This window comes from Oncorhynchus gorbuscha, linkage group LG08, assembly GCF_021184085.1.
Source record: "Oncorhynchus gorbuscha isolate QuinsamMale2020 ecotype Even-year linkage group LG08, OgorEven_v1.0, whole genome shotgun sequence".
In the NCBI taxonomy this organism is placed as follows: Eukaryota; Metazoa; Chordata; class Actinopteri; order Salmoniformes; family Salmonidae; genus Oncorhynchus; species Oncorhynchus gorbuscha.
The window spans coordinates 61,821,395-61,844,423 of NC_060180.1; the positions used below are offsets into that span (position 1 = coordinate 61,821,395).

The 23,029-nt window shown below is 42.4% G+C and overlaps 2 protein-coding genes across 3 annotated transcripts in view; both read right to left on the minus strand.

Moving 5' to 3' along the window:
• LOC124041938 (eukaryotic translation initiation factor 4 gamma 1-like) overlaps nt 1–1,001 on the minus strand; it is a 40,174-nt gene extending 39,173 nt beyond the window's left edge. For both annotated transcript variants that reach the window (XM_046360132.1, XM_046360131.1), the window contains exons 1-2: nt 858–1,001; nt 455–554 (exon numbers count right to left, since the gene is read on the minus strand). In XM_046360132.1, the coding sequence (XP_046216088.1) occupies nt 455–539 (85 nt within the window). In that variant the 5' untranslated portion in view covers nt 540–554; nt 858–1,001. The remainder of the gene's footprint in view (nt 1–454; nt 555–857) is intronic.
• Nucleotides 672–18,442, minus strand: LOC124040673. The gene is made up of 10 exons (XM_046357750.1): nt 18,286–18,442; nt 8,813–9,243; nt 7,654–7,688; nt 7,167–7,235; nt 5,147–5,265; nt 4,517–4,603; nt 2,855–2,908; nt 2,161–2,193; nt 858–1,038; nt 672–703 (listed from the first exon to the last, which is right to left on the minus strand). The coding sequence occupies exons 2-10, from the start codon at nt 8,914–8,916 to the stop codon at nt 672–674; spliced, it is 714 nt and encodes a 237-aa protein (XP_046213706.1). The 5' UTR covers nt 8,917–9,243; nt 18,286–18,442.
• Nucleotides 18,443–23,029: the final 4,587 nt, after the last annotated feature.

The following is a 23,029-nucleotide window of genomic DNA, read 5'->3' on the forward strand; positions in this document are numbered from 1 at the left end:
TGTGTATTGTTAGATATTACTGCATTTTTTAAGCTAGAAACATAAGCATTTCGCTGCACCTGCAATAACATCTGCAAAATATGTGTATGCAACCAATAACATTTGATTTGATCAACGAACTGACCAATAAGATCGACCGAACGACCCCTAAGAGCGACCGGCCAACCGACACAAAGACCAACCGACTAAGATATCTCTGGGTGCATGTGGCCCCAGTTCTTGTCATGGATGTGGTTTTGGTAGTATTTACAGTGATGGTCCTAGGTAAGATCGTGATTGGACCTAGTGTAGCCACGGTTGTGGTTCGAGCGGACATTGAACAGTTCAATAGTAGGTTGAGGTTCGCGTTCCAGCTGCTGATCTTGTCGTGCCTGTGATTCTAGTCAAGATTATGGTTGCAGTCATGGTGGTTGTGCTTGGCAGGTGGGGCCCGGCTCAGAGCAGGGCCTCTTACCATAGGTGGGGTATTCAGCCGGGCTGGTGCCTGGGTAGAAGCCTGCTGTCCCACTTGTCACAGGGTACTGTGGACTTGGTGGCATGTAGGGAGCCCGATACTACAGAGAGACAGAGAAGACACTTCGGTAACTTGACACAGTTCTGTCTTAAAGGGATCAAGCTACCTGTTTGCTCTGTTTAGGTATATCTAGGTATATCTACAATAGTATGTAACATTACCTCTTGACTTTAGACTGCTGGAATACAGCTGGAATACTGCATGAGCGGTGTGATAATTAGGGATGCACTTTTTTTTTTTTTACTTTCCAAAAATTCCCAGATTTTCATAAATTCCAAAAACTTGCAACCATTTATTCTAGTCAAGTTGACCGTTAGCATAACGTGATGACCAGCTGTGGTACCTGTCCAGGGGGGATGAAGTAGCCCTGGGGGGGAGCCAGCAAAGGACAGCTGCTGACCAGGGATCATCATCATCTGGGAGCTGGGCTGGTAGATGTGGGTGGGACCAACCGGACGAGGCCCACTGCTGGTCTGGACCCGGGTGACACTGGTGGGCATGGTGGGTCTGTTGGCATAGTAAGGCTAGAGAAAAATGGGGGAGGGACAGAAACTGTCAGTATATTTGTGTGTGTGTGTGCACGTGCACGTGCACCGCAGGGCTAAAATGTCACATACTGAAAGTGTCAGATAGTTGAGACTCCACGGGGGGGGGGGGGGGGCATATCCATCCAGATTAGTACATCAAATACTGAGAACTATCAGGGCCGTGTGGAAAGAAATGTCTGCTACAATTTAACATAAATCACAACTCGCATCTACCCTAAAAATTGTACAATATCGACTCTGTATGACATGGTTGTTGTTGTGTGGCTGTGCAATCAGCCCTCAGGTTCTATACACTCAGATGAGAAGGAAGTGAGAAGCTGTTACCTGCAGTGCCCTGTATCCACCCTTCAGCCGGACAACACACAAGCAGAGAACAAGGGGGCAGGGTGACAGAAAGAGAACAGAAAAATAGGAAGATAAAAGTAATAAAAATGTAAAAAATAGAGAGCGGAAGGAATGTGAGAGAGAATGTAAGAAGCAAGAGTAAATCACTCAAGACATTACAGTTAGCAGTGCAAAACATCAGTCTTTCACATGCAGCTGACCATCAGAAAATATGAAGACGTTGCAGAAATAAAGCTAGAGGGTAACAGACTTAAATTCCCAAGGGGTTAGCATACGTCTTCTAGTTTCATCGATGCCTCTGTTTGCAGGCCTAGCAAGTGGTTTGGCCAGCACTTTGCTTGATTGGGGTAACCAATTTACACATATACAGGTGAAATGTAAAACCGGCAGACCATACTGCTGAGGTGCCTAGTACCTTTACTGAACAGCCCTACTGCGGGTGGTGTCATATTAGGTGTTACCAGGGGTAGCCTATGGGGTTTACCAGCCTGCATGTCTTCACTGGGGGAATCCCTGGTCCTGGAGATCCACAAAAGGCTGAGGGACAGATTCTAGCACTCCACTACTCAAGGTCTTAATTGATAAAAAATATATACATTTCATTCAATCAGGTGGTTTTGGGTGCAGTTACAGCTGGATCTGGTCAGAACTAAGAAAGGTTGTTGAGCCTCATCCTTCTCTAAAGTGAAATGTGTATTAATGCACTACGGTCCTATTGAGACGGCAGACATTTTGGGTAAGGGGAGTTAGTACCTGTTGGTGTAAAGCACGGGGCCCGGTGGCAAACTGGGAGGGAGGACAGAAAAAGAGAGCAAGAGGTCAAGGTTGGTAGCCAGAGAGTGGTGAGATAGACCTTTAAAAAAAAAAACACACACACACACACACTAAACCAAAGCAGTTAAGCAGAAAGACCGTTACACACAGGTTGGACCAAAGCGTTACAGTTGAGCAAGAGTTGGAGTTAAAAGGCCCAGTGCAGCCAAAAACATGATTTGTATGTTACATATACACATACAGTAGCAGTCAAAAGTTTGGACACCTACACATTCAAGGGGTTTTCTTTATTTTTTACAATTTTCTACATTGTAGAATAATAGTGAATAAATCATAACTATGAAATAACACATTTGGAATCATGTAGTAACCAAAAAAAAGTGTTAAATATATTTTATTTATTTATATATTTATTTTATTTGAGATTCTTCAAAGTAGCCACCCTTTGCCTTGATGTCAACTTTGTACACTCTTGGCATTCACTCAACCAGCTCATGAGGTAGTCACCTGGAATGCTTTTCCAACAATCTTGAAGGAGTTCACACATATGCTGAGCACTAGTTGACTGCTTTTCCTTCACTCTGCGGTCCAACTCATCCCAAAGCATCTCAATTGGGTTGAAGTCGGGTGATTGTGGAGACCAGGTCATCTGATGCAGCACTCAGTCTCTCACCTTCTTGGTCAAATAGCCCTTACACAGCCTGGAGGTGAGTTTTGGGTCATTGTCCTGTTGAAAAACAAATGATAGTGGGACTAAGTGCACACTAGATGGGATGGCGTATCACTGCAGAATGCGGTGGTAGCCATGCTGGTTAATTGTGCCTTGAATTCTAAATAAATCACTGACAGTGTCACCAGCAAAGCACCCCCACAACACCTCCATGCTTCACAGTGGAAACCACACATGCGGAGCTGATCCGTTCAGTTACTCTGCTTCTCACAAAGACACAGTGTTTGGAAGCAAAAATCTCAAATTAGGACTCAGACGAAAGGACAGATTTCCACCAGTCTAATGTCTATTGCTTGTGTTTCTTGGCCCAAGCAAGTCTCTTCTTATTGGTGTCCTTCAGTGGTTTCTTTGCAGTCTCCTCTCAACAGTTGATGTTGAGATGGGTCTGTTACTTGAATTCTGAAGAATTTCTTTGGGCTGAAATCTGAGGTGCAATTATTTCCCGATTTCTGAGGCTGGTAACTCTATAACGAACTTATCCTCTGCAGCAGAGGTAACTCTGGGTCTTCATTTCCTGTGGTGGTCTTCATGAGAGCCAGTTTCATCATAGTGCTTGATAGTATTTGCAACTGCACTTGAAGAAACTTTCAAAGTTCTTGAAATGTTCTAGATTGACTGACCTCCATGTCTTAAAGTAATGATGGACTGTTGTTTCTCTTTGCTTATTTGAGATGTTCTTGCCATAGCCCTATTTGGTAAAAAGACCAAGTCCTTACTATCTTCTGTATACCACCCCTACCTTGTCACAACACAACTGATTGGCACAAAATCATTAGAAAGGAATGAAATTCCACAAATTAACTTTAGGCACACCTGTTAATTGAAAGGCATTCCAGGTGACTACCTCATGCAGCTGGTTGAGAGAATACCAAGAGTGTGCAAAGCTGTCATCAAGGCAAAGGGTGGCAACTTTGAAGAATCGCAAATATATTGATTTGTTTAACACTTTTGTTTACTACATGATTCCATATGTGTTATTTCATAGTTTTTATGTCTTCACTATTATTCTACAATGTAGAAAATAGCAAAAATAAAGAAAAACCCTGGAATGAGTAGGTGTGTCCAATCTTTTGAGTGGTACTGTACATTTCCACACTGAGATTGGAATAATACTGTGAAAATTGTGATAATGCCCTTTGAGTATAAGAGCTGTTTGAAAAGACCGTCTGAAATTTCAGCCTGTTTTGGTGGGATGGAGTTTTGGCCTGCCTGGCGACGTCACAAGGCGGTATAAGTTAATAGAGCAATAACAATGAGTTTCAAACCTCTTGGCCAATAACAGCTAGTTCAGAGGTTTCATATCCTCCCAATTAGGTTCAACAAATTAGGCCCCTAACTCAAGACAGTCCTAGCAAATTTCTTGCTTGAGAAAATATATTTTTGTTTTCAATTAAAACAGAAAAAAGAAACAATCATAGTAAGGTATTTAATTGTTACCCAGAAAACATTTGATATTTACATAAAAAACAGCTGCATTGGACCTTAAAGAATTGAAGTAGGGGTCTTACACTCAGCAAGACATAGAAGAGTCGACATTGAAAGAGTGTTGGCAAGAGTGGAAGATGCAAGGAGCAATTGAGTAGCAGAAGAAGTAGAGCGCACTACCTGTCGTGGCTGCGGTGCAGAATTCATTTGTTGAGGTGTTTGGGTGGCGAAGACAAGAGAAGTGGGCTGTCCAGAGGCATAGGTAGCCTGGGAAAGAGGGGAGGCAGAGAAACACAACTACATTAGCCAGCTAACTTGCTGCCAAAGATGGGTTGTGTTCAGTAGGATACAATGTAGCAAAACGCTTCAGAAAGGAAAACAAAAATGATCATCCTTATTGGACAAGTTCAGGGGTGTATTTATTAGTCGCAGAACGTTTTGCAAGGGGAAACATTTAGCAGTGAAAAAGGCAGGTAGGACCCTCCCTGTTCGATTTGGTTTTGTTCCTAGAGTAAATGGTAAACAGTTTAATCTTTGTATTCACTAAGAACCAAATGGAACCAAACTGACACAAACTTGATGAAACGGGGAGGGACCTATAGGAATTTGTCCAATAGAAACTCAGGTTTTTTTTTGCAAACTGTTTTCCATTTGGAGTGAACATTTTCTGTTGCAAAACATTTTGCAAAAGTCTTTGTGTAATGAATAAAACCCATGTAGAATCTCACGGTTTCAAAACATTGTCTCATGTTTTTTGCCTAATGAACTCTGATCTGTCAGAGCGAGCTGGGTCTTGTCACTGGCTCTCACCTGTGTCAGGCCAGGGGAGGGGGAGGGGAGTGGGACAGAGGTGGGTCCCGTTATAGGCTGCGGTGGTTTGTTCATTTCACGTGGTTCTGCATCAGGGTGGCGCTGACTAGCCAGCCAATCTGAGGAAGAGGAAGAGTTAGTTACCAAAATGAGCAAAAACTTAGGTGAATTAATTTTTTTAAATCCCCCAAGACATTAATCTCCATATTGATACTGGGTCAGCTGGACTGGGCTAGGCACACTAGATGTACAATAATTACCTGGACACCATGCCCAGTGAGCGAAAGAGCAGAAAGGTCAGAAGCCAACTTGGGAAATCCCTGTATCAACCGCCTAAGAAGTTAACTTGCGGTTGCCCTCACGAAGCTACCCTCTGTACCTAATGACATATTCATGAGAAACCCTGAGTGTTTGTCTGCTGTAGTAGGTCATGGCAGTAAGGCTTAGTGCCAAATAACCCGACACTGGTCACAAGTTGGTGTTACAAAGTAGGAAACGTTACAGTAGATAGGTTAGACCTTGTGTTAGAACACCATTTCATGGGCTTCCAGAAGTCCAGTCTAAATATGCCATTCCAGTGACACAATGTTGTTGTGCAGAGTTCCAAAATACCCATAAACCGCTATTTAGACCTTAGACAAAAAGACACCAACTCACTCCTGAGGGTGCATTGGGTTAATGGGAGTTACCACATCACTACAGGGGCAGTTTCACTATGCTACACTCCAGTCACAACAGACAGAACAATCTATTGATCCTCCTGGCAGATGGTGCCAATAAAGAACATGTCACACCAAGGGAATAACTAACATTTCCTTTCAGAATGAGAGACTATTTGGGGGTCTGAGATTGTCATAGAGAGCTGAATTTGACATGACAAGTCTGCAAATTAGAAATTGCAAAAAATAAACTGCTCCTGGGTTGTGGAATTCAAATCTCTTCTCTGCACCATTGGAGATTAGGTTCACGCCAGCCTGAGCTTGTACATCTCACTCACTGTTTTAACTTTGAACTAACTTTATTTAGTATGAATGTCTTTCAGGTCAAAGTTCACTTGCCAGTAGCCTCCATTTGCTTGTAACAGATTGTCTCTACTGTGGACATGTGTTGGTTACAATTTTTCAGATTCCTCAGAGATGTCCACATAACATCAGATGACAACTAACAATTTAAATAACATTTACAATTTTACTGGGAAGCAACACACTCCACTTTCGCATTTGAGGAATGTGGAATTGTAGACCAACATGGAATCAGGGTACGTGTATATTGCGGCCTTTAAAATGTTTAAGCAATTTCCCGACAGTGTTTTTGACATGCCATTAATTAAAGCATGAAAAGATGTCGTGTCAAACTGATAGCACATGGTCTAAAGAGGACATCTCACATTAGGAAGACGTGTCATATGGCTGGCTAGCTAGCTAGCTAGCCGGTGTTAGCCACCAGTTAGCTTCCATATGTTATCCCATCCCTGGCTAGCCCACTCTGTTTTTGGCGCTAAATAAAACGAAAGACCATTAAATGAACGTATGATAACTAACATGATACGTTTTCCTGGGTAGATTAGGTATAACATTAGTTACTGGTAGATCAAATTGCAAGCAAGGCCTTCTAGCGTGCTAACAATGCCGGGGAGGACCACTGATGTTGGATTTCACACACCGCTAGCTAGCCTGTAGTAGCCTACGTGTCTCATAGTAATGAGTGAGTGAACTTGACTAGCTACAGTAAATTAGTTCGCTAACTTAAGTCCACCTGAAATTCTGCAGTGACATGTCTACACATATATACATTGTGGATTGTAATATTAAATATCACTTTATTTGTACCCAACTGAAATAGTTAAGACTTTCAATCACATGTTAATTTCCAAGCTAGTCTTCCAAGTAGTATTCATTCTAGGCCCGACTAAGCCACACATTGAAAGCCCAGCATGACAATTGCTTTGGCTACAGCTTTATGGGCAGGTTAACCGACGTTAACTAGCAATTTTAAAACAGTGTGATAAAAATACACTTACTTGCGAGTAAATTGCCAGATTGGCATCTTGAAGTAAAGCGTGAATCTACACCATTTGTTTCGATGGGAACTGTCAAATTGATGAAAGATTTGCGAAATCTCATTAAGTTACCTTGTTAACATACTAGACTAGCATTAGCTCGCTAGCTAATTTAACAACAATAAGTTCACCAACTTCAAACACAGACCTGAGCTGGCTAGCTAACGAACTTCAATAATGAAATGCTCGAGAGTTGTTCCAACCCAATTTCATGCAAAGGTTAACTAACTAACCAGGCTCGTTTTGACGAGCACAGACAAACACAGTTAAAGCCAAGATTATTTCTAGCCGCTAACATTAGCTAGCTAGTTATTCTTCTGAAAGATAGCAAGCTATTTAGCCAAGTTAGCAAATCTTGTAAAATGGACTGACAGAACAGGGCCTTCATCCGTGCGTTAGTCTTTCACAGCGTAATAGCAGGTATCGAACTTAAGCACAATATTCTTACCGGGTATGAAGTGTCTGAGGGGTCGGAGGGAAGACCTGAATAAACAATGGAAAAAAAGACAGTATTTTATAACCTATTGTCCATTACTTAAAATTGTAGCTAATGTAGTTTCTTGTCCTCTCCTCCAAATGGAAAGTGTGCCTTTATTGACTTAGCAGCTAGCTAGGTGAGTGCTGTCACTTCGTCTTTAAATTCCCAAAACGTGCAAAAGTGACAGGGCAGAAAATGTGTTAATATCGCACTTGAAGGTTACTATTGACAACTCCAATGCCTCCTAAAAAAGCCTCTGGACCGGAGGTCCATGATCAAGGCGCCGATGGTAACGGATTGCCGGTAAAATACAATATACTGGGGGTTTCATTCGGTTTACAGCGAGGCCATGGTGCAATGCATTATCGTCCGCTGGAGCCGGCAGGACTGTGCCCGGGTACGCATGGGTACTTCCGGGAAAATTATTATTTGATGCTGCCACCTCCATCACGTGACAGTGGAAACTAAAATCCAAATGTTGTGTTATTACTACCTCTGAGGGTTTAGAGCTTGGGGTATTCACCTCATACAAGTACTTGGGAGTATGGATAGACGGTACACGGTCCTTCTCTCAGCACATATCAAAACTGCAAGCTAAAGTTAAATCTACTTTGTTTTCTCTATCATAATAGCTCCTCTTTCACCCCAGCTGCCAAACTAACCCTGATTCAGATGACCATCCTACCCATGCTAGATTACGGAGACATCATTTATAGATTGGTAGGTAAGGGTGCTCTCGAGCGGTTAGATGTTATTTACCATTTGGCCATCAGATTTTCCACCAATGCTCCTTATAAGGACGCATCACTGCACTTTATACTCCTCTGCAAACTAGTAATCTCTGTATACCCATCGCAAGACCCACTGGTTGATGCTTATTTATAAAACCCACTTAGGCCTCACTCCCCCCTATCTGAGATATCTACTGCAGCCCTTATCCTCCACATACAACACCTATTCTGCCAGTCACATTCTGTTTAAAGTCCCTAAAGCACACACATCCCTGTGTCGCTCCTCCTTTCAGTTCGCTGCAGCTAGCGACTGGAACAAGCTGCAACAAACACTCAAACTGGACAGTTTTATCTCAATCTCTTCATTCAAAGACTCAATCATGGACTCTCTTACTTACAGTTGTGGCTGCTTTGCGTGATGTATTGTTGCCTCTACCTTCTTGCCCTTCGTGCTGTTGTCTTTGCCCAATAACGTTTGTACCATGTTTTGTGCTGCTACCATGTTGTGTTGCTACCATGTTGTTGTTATGTTGTGTTGATAACATGCTGTGTTGTCATATGTTGCTGCCTTGCTATGTTGTTGTCTTATAGGTCTCTCTTTATGTAGTGTTGTGTTGTCTCTCTTGTCGTGATGTGTGTTTTGTCCTATATTTTTTTAATGTTTTGTTCATTTTTACAAAACAAATTCTCAACTTAATTCACAGTTTCATCTACTGCTTAGGTTGCTTGAACGTTGAGGGGTAGGGAGAGAGAGTGTGTGTTTGCCACAAAGGTAAGCTCCACTATTTCTTCTGCTGGCAGGAATGGAAAGTGCATGCCTTCTCCAAATCTGAGGGGAGAATAGGAGAACAGGTTTTAGCTTCAGATGCAGATATGTCCTTTATACATGCCAATAACTCATCTGCCACCGCCCGACTATGTGAACATTTGAGGCCCGCAACAGACCCTAACAAAAATATAGAAAATGCGTTATAGAGTCAAAGATGGCAGATTGGCTTTCAGATAGGCCTATGTTTCTGCTTATAATTTCTGACACTTTGGTAGGGTATTTGTTAGTCAACTTGTCTATGATTAGATACATGCAGATTATCTTCTGTCCTTTGCTCCCGACTGGCGCAGTGGTCTAAGGCACGGCATCTCAGTGCAAGAGGCGTCACTGCAGGCCCTGGTTTGAATCTGGTCTTGATTGGGAGTCCCATAGGGCGGCGCACAACTGGCCTCGCGTCCGGGTTTGGCCGGGGTAGGGTTTGGCCGGGGTAGGCCGTCATTGTAAATAATAATTTGTTATTAACTGACTTGCCAAGTTAAATAAAGGTTAAATACAAAAATTATTTTAATAATACAAAAATTAGCTGACTTGTTGCCTTAGAATCAAATCAAATCGGATTTGTCACATACAACAGCTTACCGTGAAATGCTTACTTACAAGCCCTCAACCAACAATGCAGTTCAATAAATATAGTTGTTTTTTTACGAAAATAAACAAAAGTTTAAAAAATATATAAAATCAAAAAGTAACAGAAGAAAATGACATAATAACGAGGCTAGTAAATAAGCATTTGCTCACCAGAATGTGATACATCGATAGAATGAATGCTTCAACGTAGTTGACATTGGTACAGTTTTCTCTTTCATCTCTGCTTCTCTCATGCAGCAAAAACGTTTGGGGCCGTGGAGAAAATGTAATAACAAAAATAAAAATACAGAAAGATATTCTGTGCAAAATGTCCAAATGGCATCAGTTTAACTGGTTTTAAGGAAATGAATAGCTGTGTAAACTACCCAACATGTTTCTTGTAAGATTTCAGTTAGGCTTGGATGCATATTCTATGCTGTTGAAATATGCTATCAGCTTTTATGCAATGTGGTCTCAGAGCATTTCTCATTATTCTGTACATAAATCCGAGACACTCCATTTAGTATGATTTGTTATGTTTCATATGGTATGTATTAATTGGTGGATGTCCATCATCCATTTCTTATGATATGTTACGAATTGCAAATCGTACAATATTTTACAGATTGCAATTCATACAATATGTTACGAATTTGCAAAACATACATTATGTTACAAATTTGGCTAATGTTAGTGTAACGGATGTAAAACGGCTAGCTAGTTAGCGGTGGTGCGTGCTAAATAGCGTTTCAATCGGTGACGTCACTTTCTGAGACCTTGAAGTAGTGGTTCCCCTTGCTCTGCAAGGGCCGCGGCTTTTGTGGAGCGATGGGTAACGATGCTTCGTGGGTGACTGTAGTTGATGTGTGCAGAGGGTCCTTGGTTCGCGCCTGGGAGGGGGCGGTCTAAAGTTATACTGTTACATTAGCTCTAGGGGATAAGGGTTAAGTTTAGGACTTAGGTTAAAAGGTTAAGGTTGGGGTTAGGGAAAGGGTTAGTTAAAAGGTTAGGGGAAGGGTTAGCTAAAATGCTAAGTAGTTACAAAGTAGTTAAAGTAGTAAGTAGTTGCAAAGTTGCTAATTATGTAAAATGCTTGAGTTGCCCATAATGAGATTCTGAACACGTAACCTTTGGGTAGCTAGACGTTAATGTTATATTGGCGAGCATACAAGTTAGGCCCTAAAGCTTAGGCATATACTACACAGTAATGCCAGAAAAAAAACAATGTAAGAAAAACCTCACTGTAGCCTATAGATATGAATTTCACAATAATTATACATTTATGGACTTTTAATGCATTGTTTTGTCTTTATTCAACCAACCCGCCACCCACCCTTCTTCCGAACAATATTTCATGACCCTAAAGCCATCCGCCACTGTTGAATCCTGTGTTTTACATTATAGCCATTACCATATATATGATTGAATATTATCTGCTGTTGGCTTGTGTGGATGTATGTATGTGTTATGCAACATAGCTGACTTGAAACATTGTTAAAAGCTTCAGGGCCATGGGCCTTTCTCATGATGGAAAAAAGACAGGAACTGTGCAATGAGTTAGGGGGGGGCACATTCAGAGCGTGGGGTTGCAGAACAAGCGGTCTTTTGTTAGATAACAGGACCCGCCTGAGCGCCTGCAATAGGCTGAGCAAGTTTAAACCATGCGCAGTCTCTACTGTGATAGGCCAACAGAGGGGTTGGAACTGTCTATCACAGTATAAAGAATACTGTTCACATAAATCTTGTCAGTTCTCTGTTCTGCCCTGCGTGGTATTACAGTGAGCCCGTATATACGAAAGTTGCATTTGCCATTTATTTATTACTTAGCTAATAAAAAATACATAGTATACAATCGGTGACTCATTGTTATATTTATCCTGATACCAGATTCTAATTTACGCAACTCTAACACCACACGGATATAACCGCATGACTGCGAGTTATGAGTCAACCTGCGCATCTGTGTAAGGTAGTGACAAACAGAGACTTGGAAGAACAGAGAAAGAAAGAGTCTCGCCTCTTATCTGAGTATTGGAGGGAGAAACATATCCCTCTGGGGCTTAGAATTAACAAAGCTCCCACTTTTGGCTTAGAAGACAGTAATTTTATGCAGAGGTGGGAGAATGTTTTGAACAATTGCTCTCTAGATCTCATGTTGCTTGTCATTGAAAAGACCAAGCAGAGACAGAGATAATGTGACAGAGTGCTCGCATCAGAAGTTTTTCTCTCGCTGACAGATGAGTAGTTGGTGTCTCGGTTCCTTTGGGACCACATAGGGCTGAACTTGGATCAGTACCTGGTTCTGACACCATGCAGGTCATAGACCGTGCCCTTGGAGTAGTGCTCAGTATCCTTCTGGTTTTTCTCCAGTGTGTGCCTCTTCAGTTCTTTTAGAAAGGTGGCGATTTTCTCTGTTAATGTGGCAAACATTTCAATTTATTTTTATTTAAACGGAAAAGTCAGTTAAGAACAAATTCTTATTTACAATGATGGCCTACCCCGGCCAAATCCTAACCTGGATGACACTGGACCAATTGTGCGCTGCCCTATGGGACTCCCAATCATGGCCGGTTGTGATACAGCCTGTTATGACGCCTCTTGCACTGAGATGCAATGCCTTAGACCACTGCGCCACTCGGGAGCCCGAAATCAACTAGACCATGTCAGCTAATGTTTTTTTATTTAGGTTTTTTGCCCATAGATCATGTTGTAATTTTTTTGTCACTCAAATATTACATGAATACACATTAGACATGGCAAAATGTAAAGAATTGTGTGTGATGCTCCCGAATGCTGGAAGGTGGGCCCGAGTGAAACAGTTTGGGAACCCCTGCTTTAGACCAATTTTGGATTGCTGAAAAGAATAGGGATTTCCTCATCACCCCTCACCCAGTATGTGCAGCTTACTATGGCCTACCTAAGATTCACAACAAACTATCTGATCCTCCTCTGAGACCTATAGTCTCTGATAATGACAGCCTCACAGAACCCCTATCCCAATTTGTAGATTTTTTCATAAAAAATTTGGTTCCTTCCCTTCCAGCATTATTGGGTGACAACAATGATGTATTAAATATCCTTGAGAATGTCAAATTTGAATCTTATGATATACTTATAAATATGGATGTTCTTTATACGAACATCCCTCATGCAGGAGGCCTAGAAGCCCTCTCCCACTATCGAGATCAGGCCTAGGCAATTCCAGTCCTCAAGAGCCTGATTGGTGTCACAGTTTTGCCCCAGCCCCAACTAACACACCTGACTCCAATAATCAACTAATCATGATCTTCAGTTAATAATGCAATTTGATTAATCAACTGTGTTTGCTAGGGATGGAGAAAAAGTGTGACACCAATCAGGCCCTTGGGGACTGGAGTTGCCCACCCCTGATCTAGAGAAACGCTCTGAAGGTCTGCTTCCCCCTTCTGCTTTTATTTTGAAATTAACCAAAATTAACTTTTTATAGTATGCTGGCTCTTTTTACCTCCAACGCCAGGGAACGGCGATGGAAGCAGCATTTGCTCCAAATTATGCTAATGTGTTTACGGTTTTCAGGAAAGAAAAAATAATTTACAATACTGTATCTAACCCCTTATTTTCTAATATTGTCCTGTGGTGTCGATTCATTCATAATAATCTGGTATTCTGGTGGGGCACAAAGGAGTAGATTTGTCTTGTATGCCAACTCTACTAATCTCCATTTATCATTTACAGAAGAGCATTGTACTGTACTTCCTCTGTCAATTTCCTCGACTTCACAATTTTTCATGTCGACGGTGATACGTTAGAAATGACCGCAAACCTCTCAGTAGGAACATGCTCCTAAATTATGATAGTAATCAGTGGCGATTTTAGCATGTGAATTTTGGTGGGGAAAAGTCCCAATTTTCTTTAAGATGCATGCCAGCAAAGCCACTACACAACACTAAACAATACATTAATTGAACTATAACATGCTGACCACAATGCAAAACAAATGTACACATACATATTATTCCATCATTGCACTGCACCCACACTGCTTGTGCACGTCAGCGAGCATCAGCGTGGCCATGCGCTAAAATAGACATTGGTTCTCATTGGTTTTTAGGAGCATATACCCAGATGGGTGATTGAAAGATAAACTGAGGTCCAAACTCAGTTCCTCTTTGTGGTAATGCTGTAAAGTTGGTTGCCAACCACGCCATATGAAGTGCAAAGAAGAAAAAGAAGCCTGAAGGAAGTTGGAGAGATGAGGAGAAACCTATTCGGTTTCATGTTTTCTTTCTGTCGATTAATTGTAGAGTAGAGGATTGTGCATTTCAGGTCAAATAACAACCCAATGTTAATATCCCAGGACAAATTAGCTAGCAACAGCAAGCTAGCTAGCTACATTGCCGTAAATGTTTAATGTTTTCTGACCTGTCCCAAAATTAATATAATTGGTTCAGAGTTTGTTTTGACATTTCAACCTTCGTTTCCTGGTCGCGTCTGATGTGGGTGAACAAAATCAATTTGCCCGATGGTGCATGCGGTCAGCATGTTATGGTGAATAACGGTGCCCACAAACTATTACATGCTGACTACACCACTCACTTCGTGTGCGCGAGGGTTGCAAAATAAATGTACACGCATGTTATTCAATCATTGCACCCACACTGCTCACGAGCGTGTGCATAGCCGGTCACTAAAATAGAGCTTGGTTCTAAACTCAGCAAAAGAAGAAACACCCTTTTCAGGACCCTGTCTTTCAAAGATAATTTGTAACAATCCAAATAACTTCACAGATCTTCATTGTAAAGGGGTTATACACTGTTTCCCATGCTTTTTCAATGAACCATAAACAATTAATGAACATGCACCTGTGGAATGGTCATTAAGACACTAACAGCTTACCGACAGTAGGCAATTAAGGTAACAGTTATGAAAAATTAGGCCTTTTTAAAGAGGCCTTTCTACTGACTCTGAAAAACACCAAAAGAAAGATGTCCAGGGTCCCTGCTCATCTGTGTGAACGTGCCTTAGGCATGCTGCAAGGAGGCATGAGGACTGCAAATGTGGCCAGGCCAATAAATTGCAATGTTCGTACTGTGAGACGCCTGAGACAGTACGGACAGCTGATCGTCCTCGCAGTGGCAGACCGCGTGTAACAACACCTGCACAGGATCGGTATATCCGAACATCACACCTGCGGGACAGGTACAGGATGGCAACAACAACTGCCCGAGTTACACTAAGAACCCACAATCTCTCCATCAGTGCTCAGATTGTCCGCAATAGGCTGAGAGAGGCTGGACTGAGGGCGTGTATGCCTGGTGTAAGGCAGGTCCTCACCAGACATCACCAGCAACAAAGTTGTCTATGGGCACAAACCCACCATCGCTGGACCATACAGGACTGGCAAAAAGTGCTCTTCACTGACGAGCCAGGGTTTTGTCTCACCAGGGGTGATGGTCGGATTAGCATTTATCATCAAAGGAATGAGCGTTACACCGATGCCTGTACTCTGGAGCGGGATCGATTTGGAGGTGGGGGGGGGCAGTCATGGTCTGGGGCAGCATGTCACAGCATCATCGGACTGAGCTTGTTGTCATTGCAGGCAATCTCAACGCAGTGCGTTACAGTGAAGACATCCTCCTTCCTCATGTGGTACCCTTCTTGCAGGCTCATCCTGACATGACCCTCCAGCATGACAATGCCACCAGCCATACTTCTCGTTCTGTGCGTGATTTTCTGCAAGACAGGAATGTCAGTGTTCTGTCATGGCCAGCGAAGAGTTCGGATCTGAATCCCATTGAGCACGTCTGGGACCTGTTGGATCGGAGGGTGAGGGCTAGGGCCATTCCCTCCAGAAATGTCTGGAAACTTGTAGTTGCCTTGGTGGATGAGTGGGGTAACATCTCACAGCAAGAACGGGCAAATCTGGTGCAGTCCATGAGGAGGAGATGCAGTACTTAATGCAGCTAGTGGCCACACCAGATACTGACTGTTACTTTTGATTTTGACCCCCCCCCTTGTTCAGGGACACATTATTCTATTTCTGTTAGTCACATGTCTGTGGAACTTGTTCAGTTTATTTCTCAGTTGTTGAATCTTGTTATGTTCATACAAATATTTACACATGTTAAGTTTGTTGAAAATAAACGCAGTTGACAGTGAGAGGACGTTTCTTTTTTTGCTGAGTTTATTTGTGATGCTCAACACTTTTTAAGTCCTGCCTCTCAAATCTCCTCATTGGTTTTTAGGAGCATTTACCCTCGTGCCATCTCATTGGTTTTGAGGAGCATATACCCCCGTGGTTGATTGAAAGATTAGCTGAGGTCCACATTCCAGTCGGTTGTAGTAATGCTGTAAAGTTGGTTGTCACCCGCCATATAAAGCCCAAAGTAGAAAATGAAGCCTGAAGCAAGGAGGAGAGATAGCGAGAAACAAATTTGGTTTACCGTTTTATCTGTGGATTAATTGTTATTTGTTTATATCCCTGGACAAATTAGCTAGCAACTGCAAGCTAGCTAGCTAAATTGCCATAAATATTTAATGCTTTTTGACCTTTCCGCAAATTAATATAATTGGTTCAGAGTTTGTTATGTTATTGTAACCTCTGTGTCCTGATAACGTCTGGTTTGGGTGAACAAAATCAACTTGCATGTGCGGTTTGGTCAGTATGTTAGGGCCTACATAAAGCTGTCCCAACAGCAGACCTTCCTTTTCAGCACAATAGTAGTGAATCCTTACCACCGCTACACCTGGCTATCAGCTGAGCCTTGTCTGGCAGCGAAACAGTTCATTCAGCCTCATTTACTGCCTTTTTTAAAACATAGCTGACTTGCTTAAACAAATGTGGTTTCTACTGACAATTGAGATGTACAAACTATCGCATAAGGGAACGATGAGCGGATAAGAGCCAATCCATAATTTAGATTAAGACATTAATGAGCGAGTTAGGACGGGCATAGTCAATATACTATTTGTTCAGCACTTTTGAAATGTACAGCGACAGAATTCAGAACATGGGCCGTTCTTACAGTATTCTCCCAGAACACCAAGTCAGAACCGTAGGATAAATAAAGGGGGCATATAAGCAGACAATGAAAGCTCTTACAATATTTGATGATGACATTTCTCTAAAACAGGCTATAGGCTACATGTGCACCACCAAGTCAGAACAGTAGGTGAAATTAAGAGGGGTAAATTTACCAAATTATTATGGTGAGGCACATGTGCTACAGCTTACTATACAACAAAGTATATTACATAATTTATGCAGCAGCAGACAGAGACATTTTTGGACTCACCTTGTTGTGCTGTGCTCAAATGAACAGGAAGGTGGTGCGGCGTTCCTTATTGTGGGCATATTTTGTTATCAAAATTTGACGTCATAGTCTGGCAATTTGACGTCATAGTCTGGGATTTATGGTGCTTTCAAGACAACTGGGAACTCGAGAAAGAGGTCCAAGTCCCCGACTTGGAATTCCGAGTTGGACGAGTTCAAAACGTATTTTCCCAGTTGTTTTGAACTCACTGAAGTCTGAGCTTTCCCAGTTCCGAGTTTCCAGTTGTTTTGAACTCGGCAGATGTAATTTTGGATTGACAGCATGGCCAATGTATTCAACCATGGTGTTGATTGTTTATCCTTTTAAGCTTGGAAAAGAGACCCTTAAACCCAGACTTGGACACACACGCTCTCCACTAAATAGCAGGCTAGTGATTGCTTTGCAACGCTTGCAGTTAGCCACTGAGTCCTTCCAAACAACTCATCGTTGAATTTGCTATGTCCAACATGTTGTGTAATGTTCATGGCTAATGGCCAATGAGCAAGGATACGGTTTTATCTATAATTTCTATTCATATGACAAGGACTGAAAAGGGCTTGCCAGTAGATTGTCGACTTGATTCATGTTGATAACTGCATGTCTAGCTTGCTAGCTACGAGTTTGAAAGTATGATGTTGACATGATCAGTCCAATCAAAGCTATGGCAGATATAACGTGATTTGACGTCATTTTATCTGTGGCCAATGACCCTGATCCTTCTTGGATGGGCACTTCTAATGTAAATCTATGGCAGCACACAAGGGGCTTGAATTTCTGAGCTCTCCCTGTAGATTTTGTTGCGAAGTAGTGTCCCCATGAGTGACAGAACACTGAGCCAGTCACAGCTCAACTAGAGAACATAACTAACCCCAACACTCTGTTTTTTCCGCTGGCTGCCTCACCTCCACAGAAAGCACTGAGCTACAATGAAGCAACTGCATTTTGGAGCCTTATCCAAGAAAGCGAAAAAGAGACCATGCCAAAATAACATGCAAAACAGGTGAGCCACCCAATATATATATATATATATATATATATATATATATATATATATATATATATATATATAGCCCAACATTTTTAGCAAAACAAATATATATATATAAATGTTGGGCTCAAAACAGGTGGGCCCCTGAATACTGTTTGATAGTAAAGATTCTGATATAAATAGTTAGTCTCTCACCTGGATGGCTTTGAGGCATTCAAAAGAGCCGTCCCTCTTTACGTATGAAAACTGCGCTGCATTTGCTGGTCCACGCATTTCTACAACTCTTGCTCCGACATTACGCACCATTTCACATTTCCCTCAGCTGGGGCAGCATGCACCGAGGTAAAGACAGATTCAGGTTGGATATTCGATGGATATTTGCATGTAGATTTCCTTATGTCCACCAACCACAGTTAGGGACTGTCAACATAGTGACAAATAAAACAAATCAAATTTCAATAGCTCTGTAACCATTGCTCTGTAACCAACTTTCAAAACTGGTTCTAGCTAACCCAATGGCAGACACATATTGCACACACTTTTTTTGTCGATTTACATCTCATTCTATTTTTTTAAATATTTTATTCAATAGCGCCTTGTTCATGTGACCCACGCACCTCAAACAAGGTTCATAATGTACACTCAGTGGGCCTACAGATTGCAGACCCTTTTGTTTTTTCTATTTGGATCTCATGAGATTTTACAAGAATATGAAAAAGTTTCACATTTCAATAGCTCCTTAGTCATATGACCTACAACTAGAGGTTGACCAATTATGATTTTTCAACGCTGATACCGATACCGATTATTGGAGGACCAAAAAAGCAGATACCGATTAATCGGACGATTTTTAAAAAGTTTTTGTAATAATGACAATTACAACAATACTGAATGAACACTTATTTTAAGTTAATATAATACATCAATAAAATCAATTTAGCCTCAAGTAAATAATGAAACATGTTTAATTTGGTTTAAATAATGCAAAAACTAAGTGTTGGAGAAGAAAGTAAAAGTGCAATATGTGCTGTGTAAGAAAGCTAACGTTTCAGTTCCTTGCTCAGAACATGAGAACATATGAAAGCTGGTGGTTCCTTTTGTGTGGTTTTGGAAATGTGCTTGGCCTATCATGAGGGTGTCTGTGTGTGCTGGAAGCAACATTTTGCAACATATGGTGTGACTAGCGGGAAGGCTATGGCTAACCTTGGGTGTATCATGAGTTGTGGGGGACACATACAGAGCATAGTGTTGTGAAAACAGACTGTCTTTTGTTAGAACTCAAATTTGGCAATAACGGGAAACAGAGGTGTGGGCTCATAAGATATTCTGCCCAGCAACAGCTACACCTGCCAATGGGAGCGCCTGGGGGGCTGGGACCAGCCTGTGCGCCAACGATAGGCTGAGTGAGTCTAAACCACGCTCAGCCTCTACTCTGACAGGCCAGCTCAGAAGCGGGAACTACTGTTGTCAGAGTATATTAGAAGAACTTTGTCAGGAACTAGTCAGTTCTCTGTTCTGCCCTGCGTGGTGTTACAGTGAACCCGTATATACAAAAATTGCATTTACCATTTATTGCTTGACTAATAATAAAAAACATAGAAGATTCTCGGTGACTCCGTGTCACCTTCTGTCCTGATGCCAGATTCGATTGACGCAACCCTAACACTTTTAACATGAGTCTTCAATATTCCCAGGTAAGAAGTTTTAGGTTGTAGTTATTATAGGACTATTCCCCTCTATACCATTTGTATTTCATTAACCTTTGACTATTGGATGTTCTTATAGGCACTTTAGTATTGCCAGTGTAACAGTATAGCTTCCGTCCCTCTCCTCAGGTCATTATTGCGTTGGACTAGTTAACTGTAAGGTTGCAAGATTGTATCCCCCGAGCTGACAAGGTGAAAATCTGTCGTTCTATCCCTGAACAAGGCAGTTAACCCAACTCATTGAAAATAAGAATGTGTTCTTAACTGACTTGCCTAGTTAAATAAAGGTATAAAAAGAAAAAAAAAATGTTTAAAAAAAAAAAAAAAATCGGCAAATCGGCGCCCAAATATTCCGATTTCCGATTGTTATGGAAACTTGAAATCGGCCCTAATTAATCGGCCATTCCGATTAATCGGTCGACCTCTACCTCCAACCCTCAAACTACTTTGAAAATATACACTGAGTATCCTTATATGTAATACAACATTTTGTTTGTCCATTGTCATCTCACATGATTTTACATTAATTTTCAATGTTTTTCAATGTTTTTTACTTCAATAGCTCCTTGGTCATGTGACCTAAAACCCTGAAACTGCTTTCAGAACATCCACTTACTAGCCTTATATATTGCATACCCTTTTGTTCATCAATTGTCATCTCAGGTGATTTTACATTTAATTTTCCTATGTTTTTCTATATTTCTAATTTCAATAACTCCTTGGTCATGTGACCTACTGACCTCAAACAAGTTTCAGAATGTACATTCAGTGGGCCTACACACTACACACCCTTTAGTTTATACATTTTAATCTCACACGATTTTACATTAATTTGCCTGCTCTGCCCCCCTGAAGGACAGGATCACTCATACACCTATTCAGTTGGGCCTTCTCCCTGGGGCTGTCCTGACCTGCAGACAGGCCCCCATTTTCCCGGAGACCTCTGACTCTAGGCCTACATTCCCTGCCACCCTCTCCCCGGGCCTGAAAGTGTATAGCTTACTACCTGGAACTATAGACCTCCAGGCCTCCACACCTACTCAGTCAAACACCCCTCTCACTAGGAATCACCCATCTCCGTGTCCCGGCCGGGTCTCAGCCATCTCCATAACCTTGCAAACCGGGGCACCCACACTTAAGCACCCCTCCCCAGACACTAAGACTTCAAAATATTCCCGCAGTCAGGAACCTGAAACAGGCTCTGTGCACCTGGTGACCAGCCCCGCTTTTTTCCACTCAGAGACTAAGTCCCCACTCCAACCTCTACAGCCTGAGTGCTGCCCAGAGTTCGGCCTGGGTTATTTGAGTCGACCGCGAAAGGTGGGTATGCTCCTTTGAATTTCATCAAGTTGACATTCAGTGATCCATGCCCAGTGGGAACCTAGGCTTCTTCCGTACGTTTTATGGGTCCACAGCAAATCAATGGGCATGAATGGTACTACCCACATCAGATGTAGGCCTCCCTCCCCAGAAAAACTGGAGATACCTCTCCCCACTTCGTAGGGCATGAGCCAGATCCATCCTATCACTGTGGGGCCAATGGGTTTAGTCTCTGCCTCGAGTCTAGTGAGCGTAGAGTAGACTTCCCCACCTACAATGTGTGGTGTTCCACACTCAGGCAAGCCCGGGCCTGGTAGTGTCAGCTAATTGTAAGGCACATACCATCGCCACTACATGCTCCAAGGAGCATGGAGGAGAGCTCCCGCATAGAATGTGTAGAGTCCCGCACCCTGGCAGACCTTCCCTCTCTATTTAGTGCTCCACTGTTAGCGGGTCCAGCCAAAGCCAGCGTTCGATTCAAACCTTTGTTTAAACGTTTCACCACAGCTGCTCTGTGATCAGACTGACGCCAGTACTACACTTTCATCAGCCGTCTTCCAGGACTTAACTCCCCCCTCCCAGCCAAAGCCAGGGATGCAGTCTGGTGGAACCGCCCTCACATTTTCATGCTTGACGGAATGCTCCATATTCCAGGACCGACTGCCGCCTTCCGTTAACGATCAACAGCCTTCACCATCTGCAGGGCTCTCTTTGCGTATAGACTAGTACCGCGGTAACTCCCGTTTGGTTTGCATCATTAGCGACACCTGAAAACAGGTGACATACAGTGAGGGATTGGAAGAGCCTTGCTAGAGAGCTACCTCGTTATCTCCCTTACCCCCATATACTAACATGCTAGAGACAGTTTGTCTCCTGGCTGTTGGAGAGACTCCCTCAAATAGGTAACACACAGAGTAGGGGTTGGAAGAGCCCTCCAAGGGCTACGGTACTATTTTCAAGAAGTTATGGATCTGACTTTGCCGTCTTCCCTTACCTACATTGTTCTAACATGTCAGAGGCTGTTCACCTTGGAGATCTGCTACGGATATGGGTACTCCCCGGCACGAGATTTCCATCCTCTCCCCCGGAATTTCAAGGGCCAGCGAGAGCTCACCAGATGCCGCCGGAACCGTGACGCTTTCCAGGGCTTGGGCCCCTCTCTCGGGGTGAACCCATTCCAGGGTGTCTTGCCCTTCACAAAGAAAGAGAACTCTCCCAGGGGCTCCGCCAGCTTCTCCGGGCTTGGTCACGTTACCGCACTGGGCTCCTCGCGGCGCACGTCTCCGCCAGTCTGTGGACATTCTGAAAGTAGTTTGAGGTCAGTAGGTCACATGACCAAGGAGCTATTGAAATAAGAAATTAAAAATTCATACAAAATCACCTGAGATGTAAAGGGACAAATCAAAGTGTGTGCAATATAAAAGGGTAGTCAGTGGACATTCTGAACCTTGTTTGAGGTCATTAGGTCACATGACCAAGGAGCTCCCGCTCCTCTTTCTATTCTGGTTAGAGCCAGTTTGAGCTGTACTGTGAAGGGAGTAATACACAGCGTTGTACGAGATCTTCAGTTTCTTGGCATTTTCTCACATGAAATAGCCTTCATTTCTCAGAACAAGAATAGACTGACGAGTTTCAGAAGAAAGTTCTTTGTTTCTGCCCATTTTGAGCCTGTAATCAAACCCACAAATGTTGTTGCTCCAGATACTCAACTAGTCTAAAGAAGGCCAGTTTTATTGCTTCTTTAATCAGAACAACAGTTTTCAGCTGTGCTAACATAATTGCAAAAGGGTTTTCTAATTATCAATTGGCCTTTTAAAATGATAAACTTGGATTAGCTAACACAACGTGCCATTGGAACACAGGAGTGATGGTTGCTGATAATGGGCCTTTGTACTCCTATGTAGGTATTCCAT

What these genes read in the sequence shown, in the direction of transcription:
- LOC124040673 (XM_046357750.1), bottom strand. Translation starts at nt 8,916, where the DNA reads ATGGTAGCAGCACAAAACATGGTACAAACGTTATTGGGCAAAGACAAC. An exon ending in CACGCAAAGCAGCCACAACT is followed by an intron (nt 7,689 to 8,812) that starts GTAAGTAAGAGA and finishes TTGTTTATTCAG; the next exon opens with GTCTTCCCTCCGACCCCTCA. An exon ending in CCCGTGCTTTACACCAACAG is followed by an intron (nt 1,039 to 2,160) that starts GTACTAACTCCC and finishes ATTTTTCTCTAG; the next exon opens with CCTTACTATGCCAACAGACC.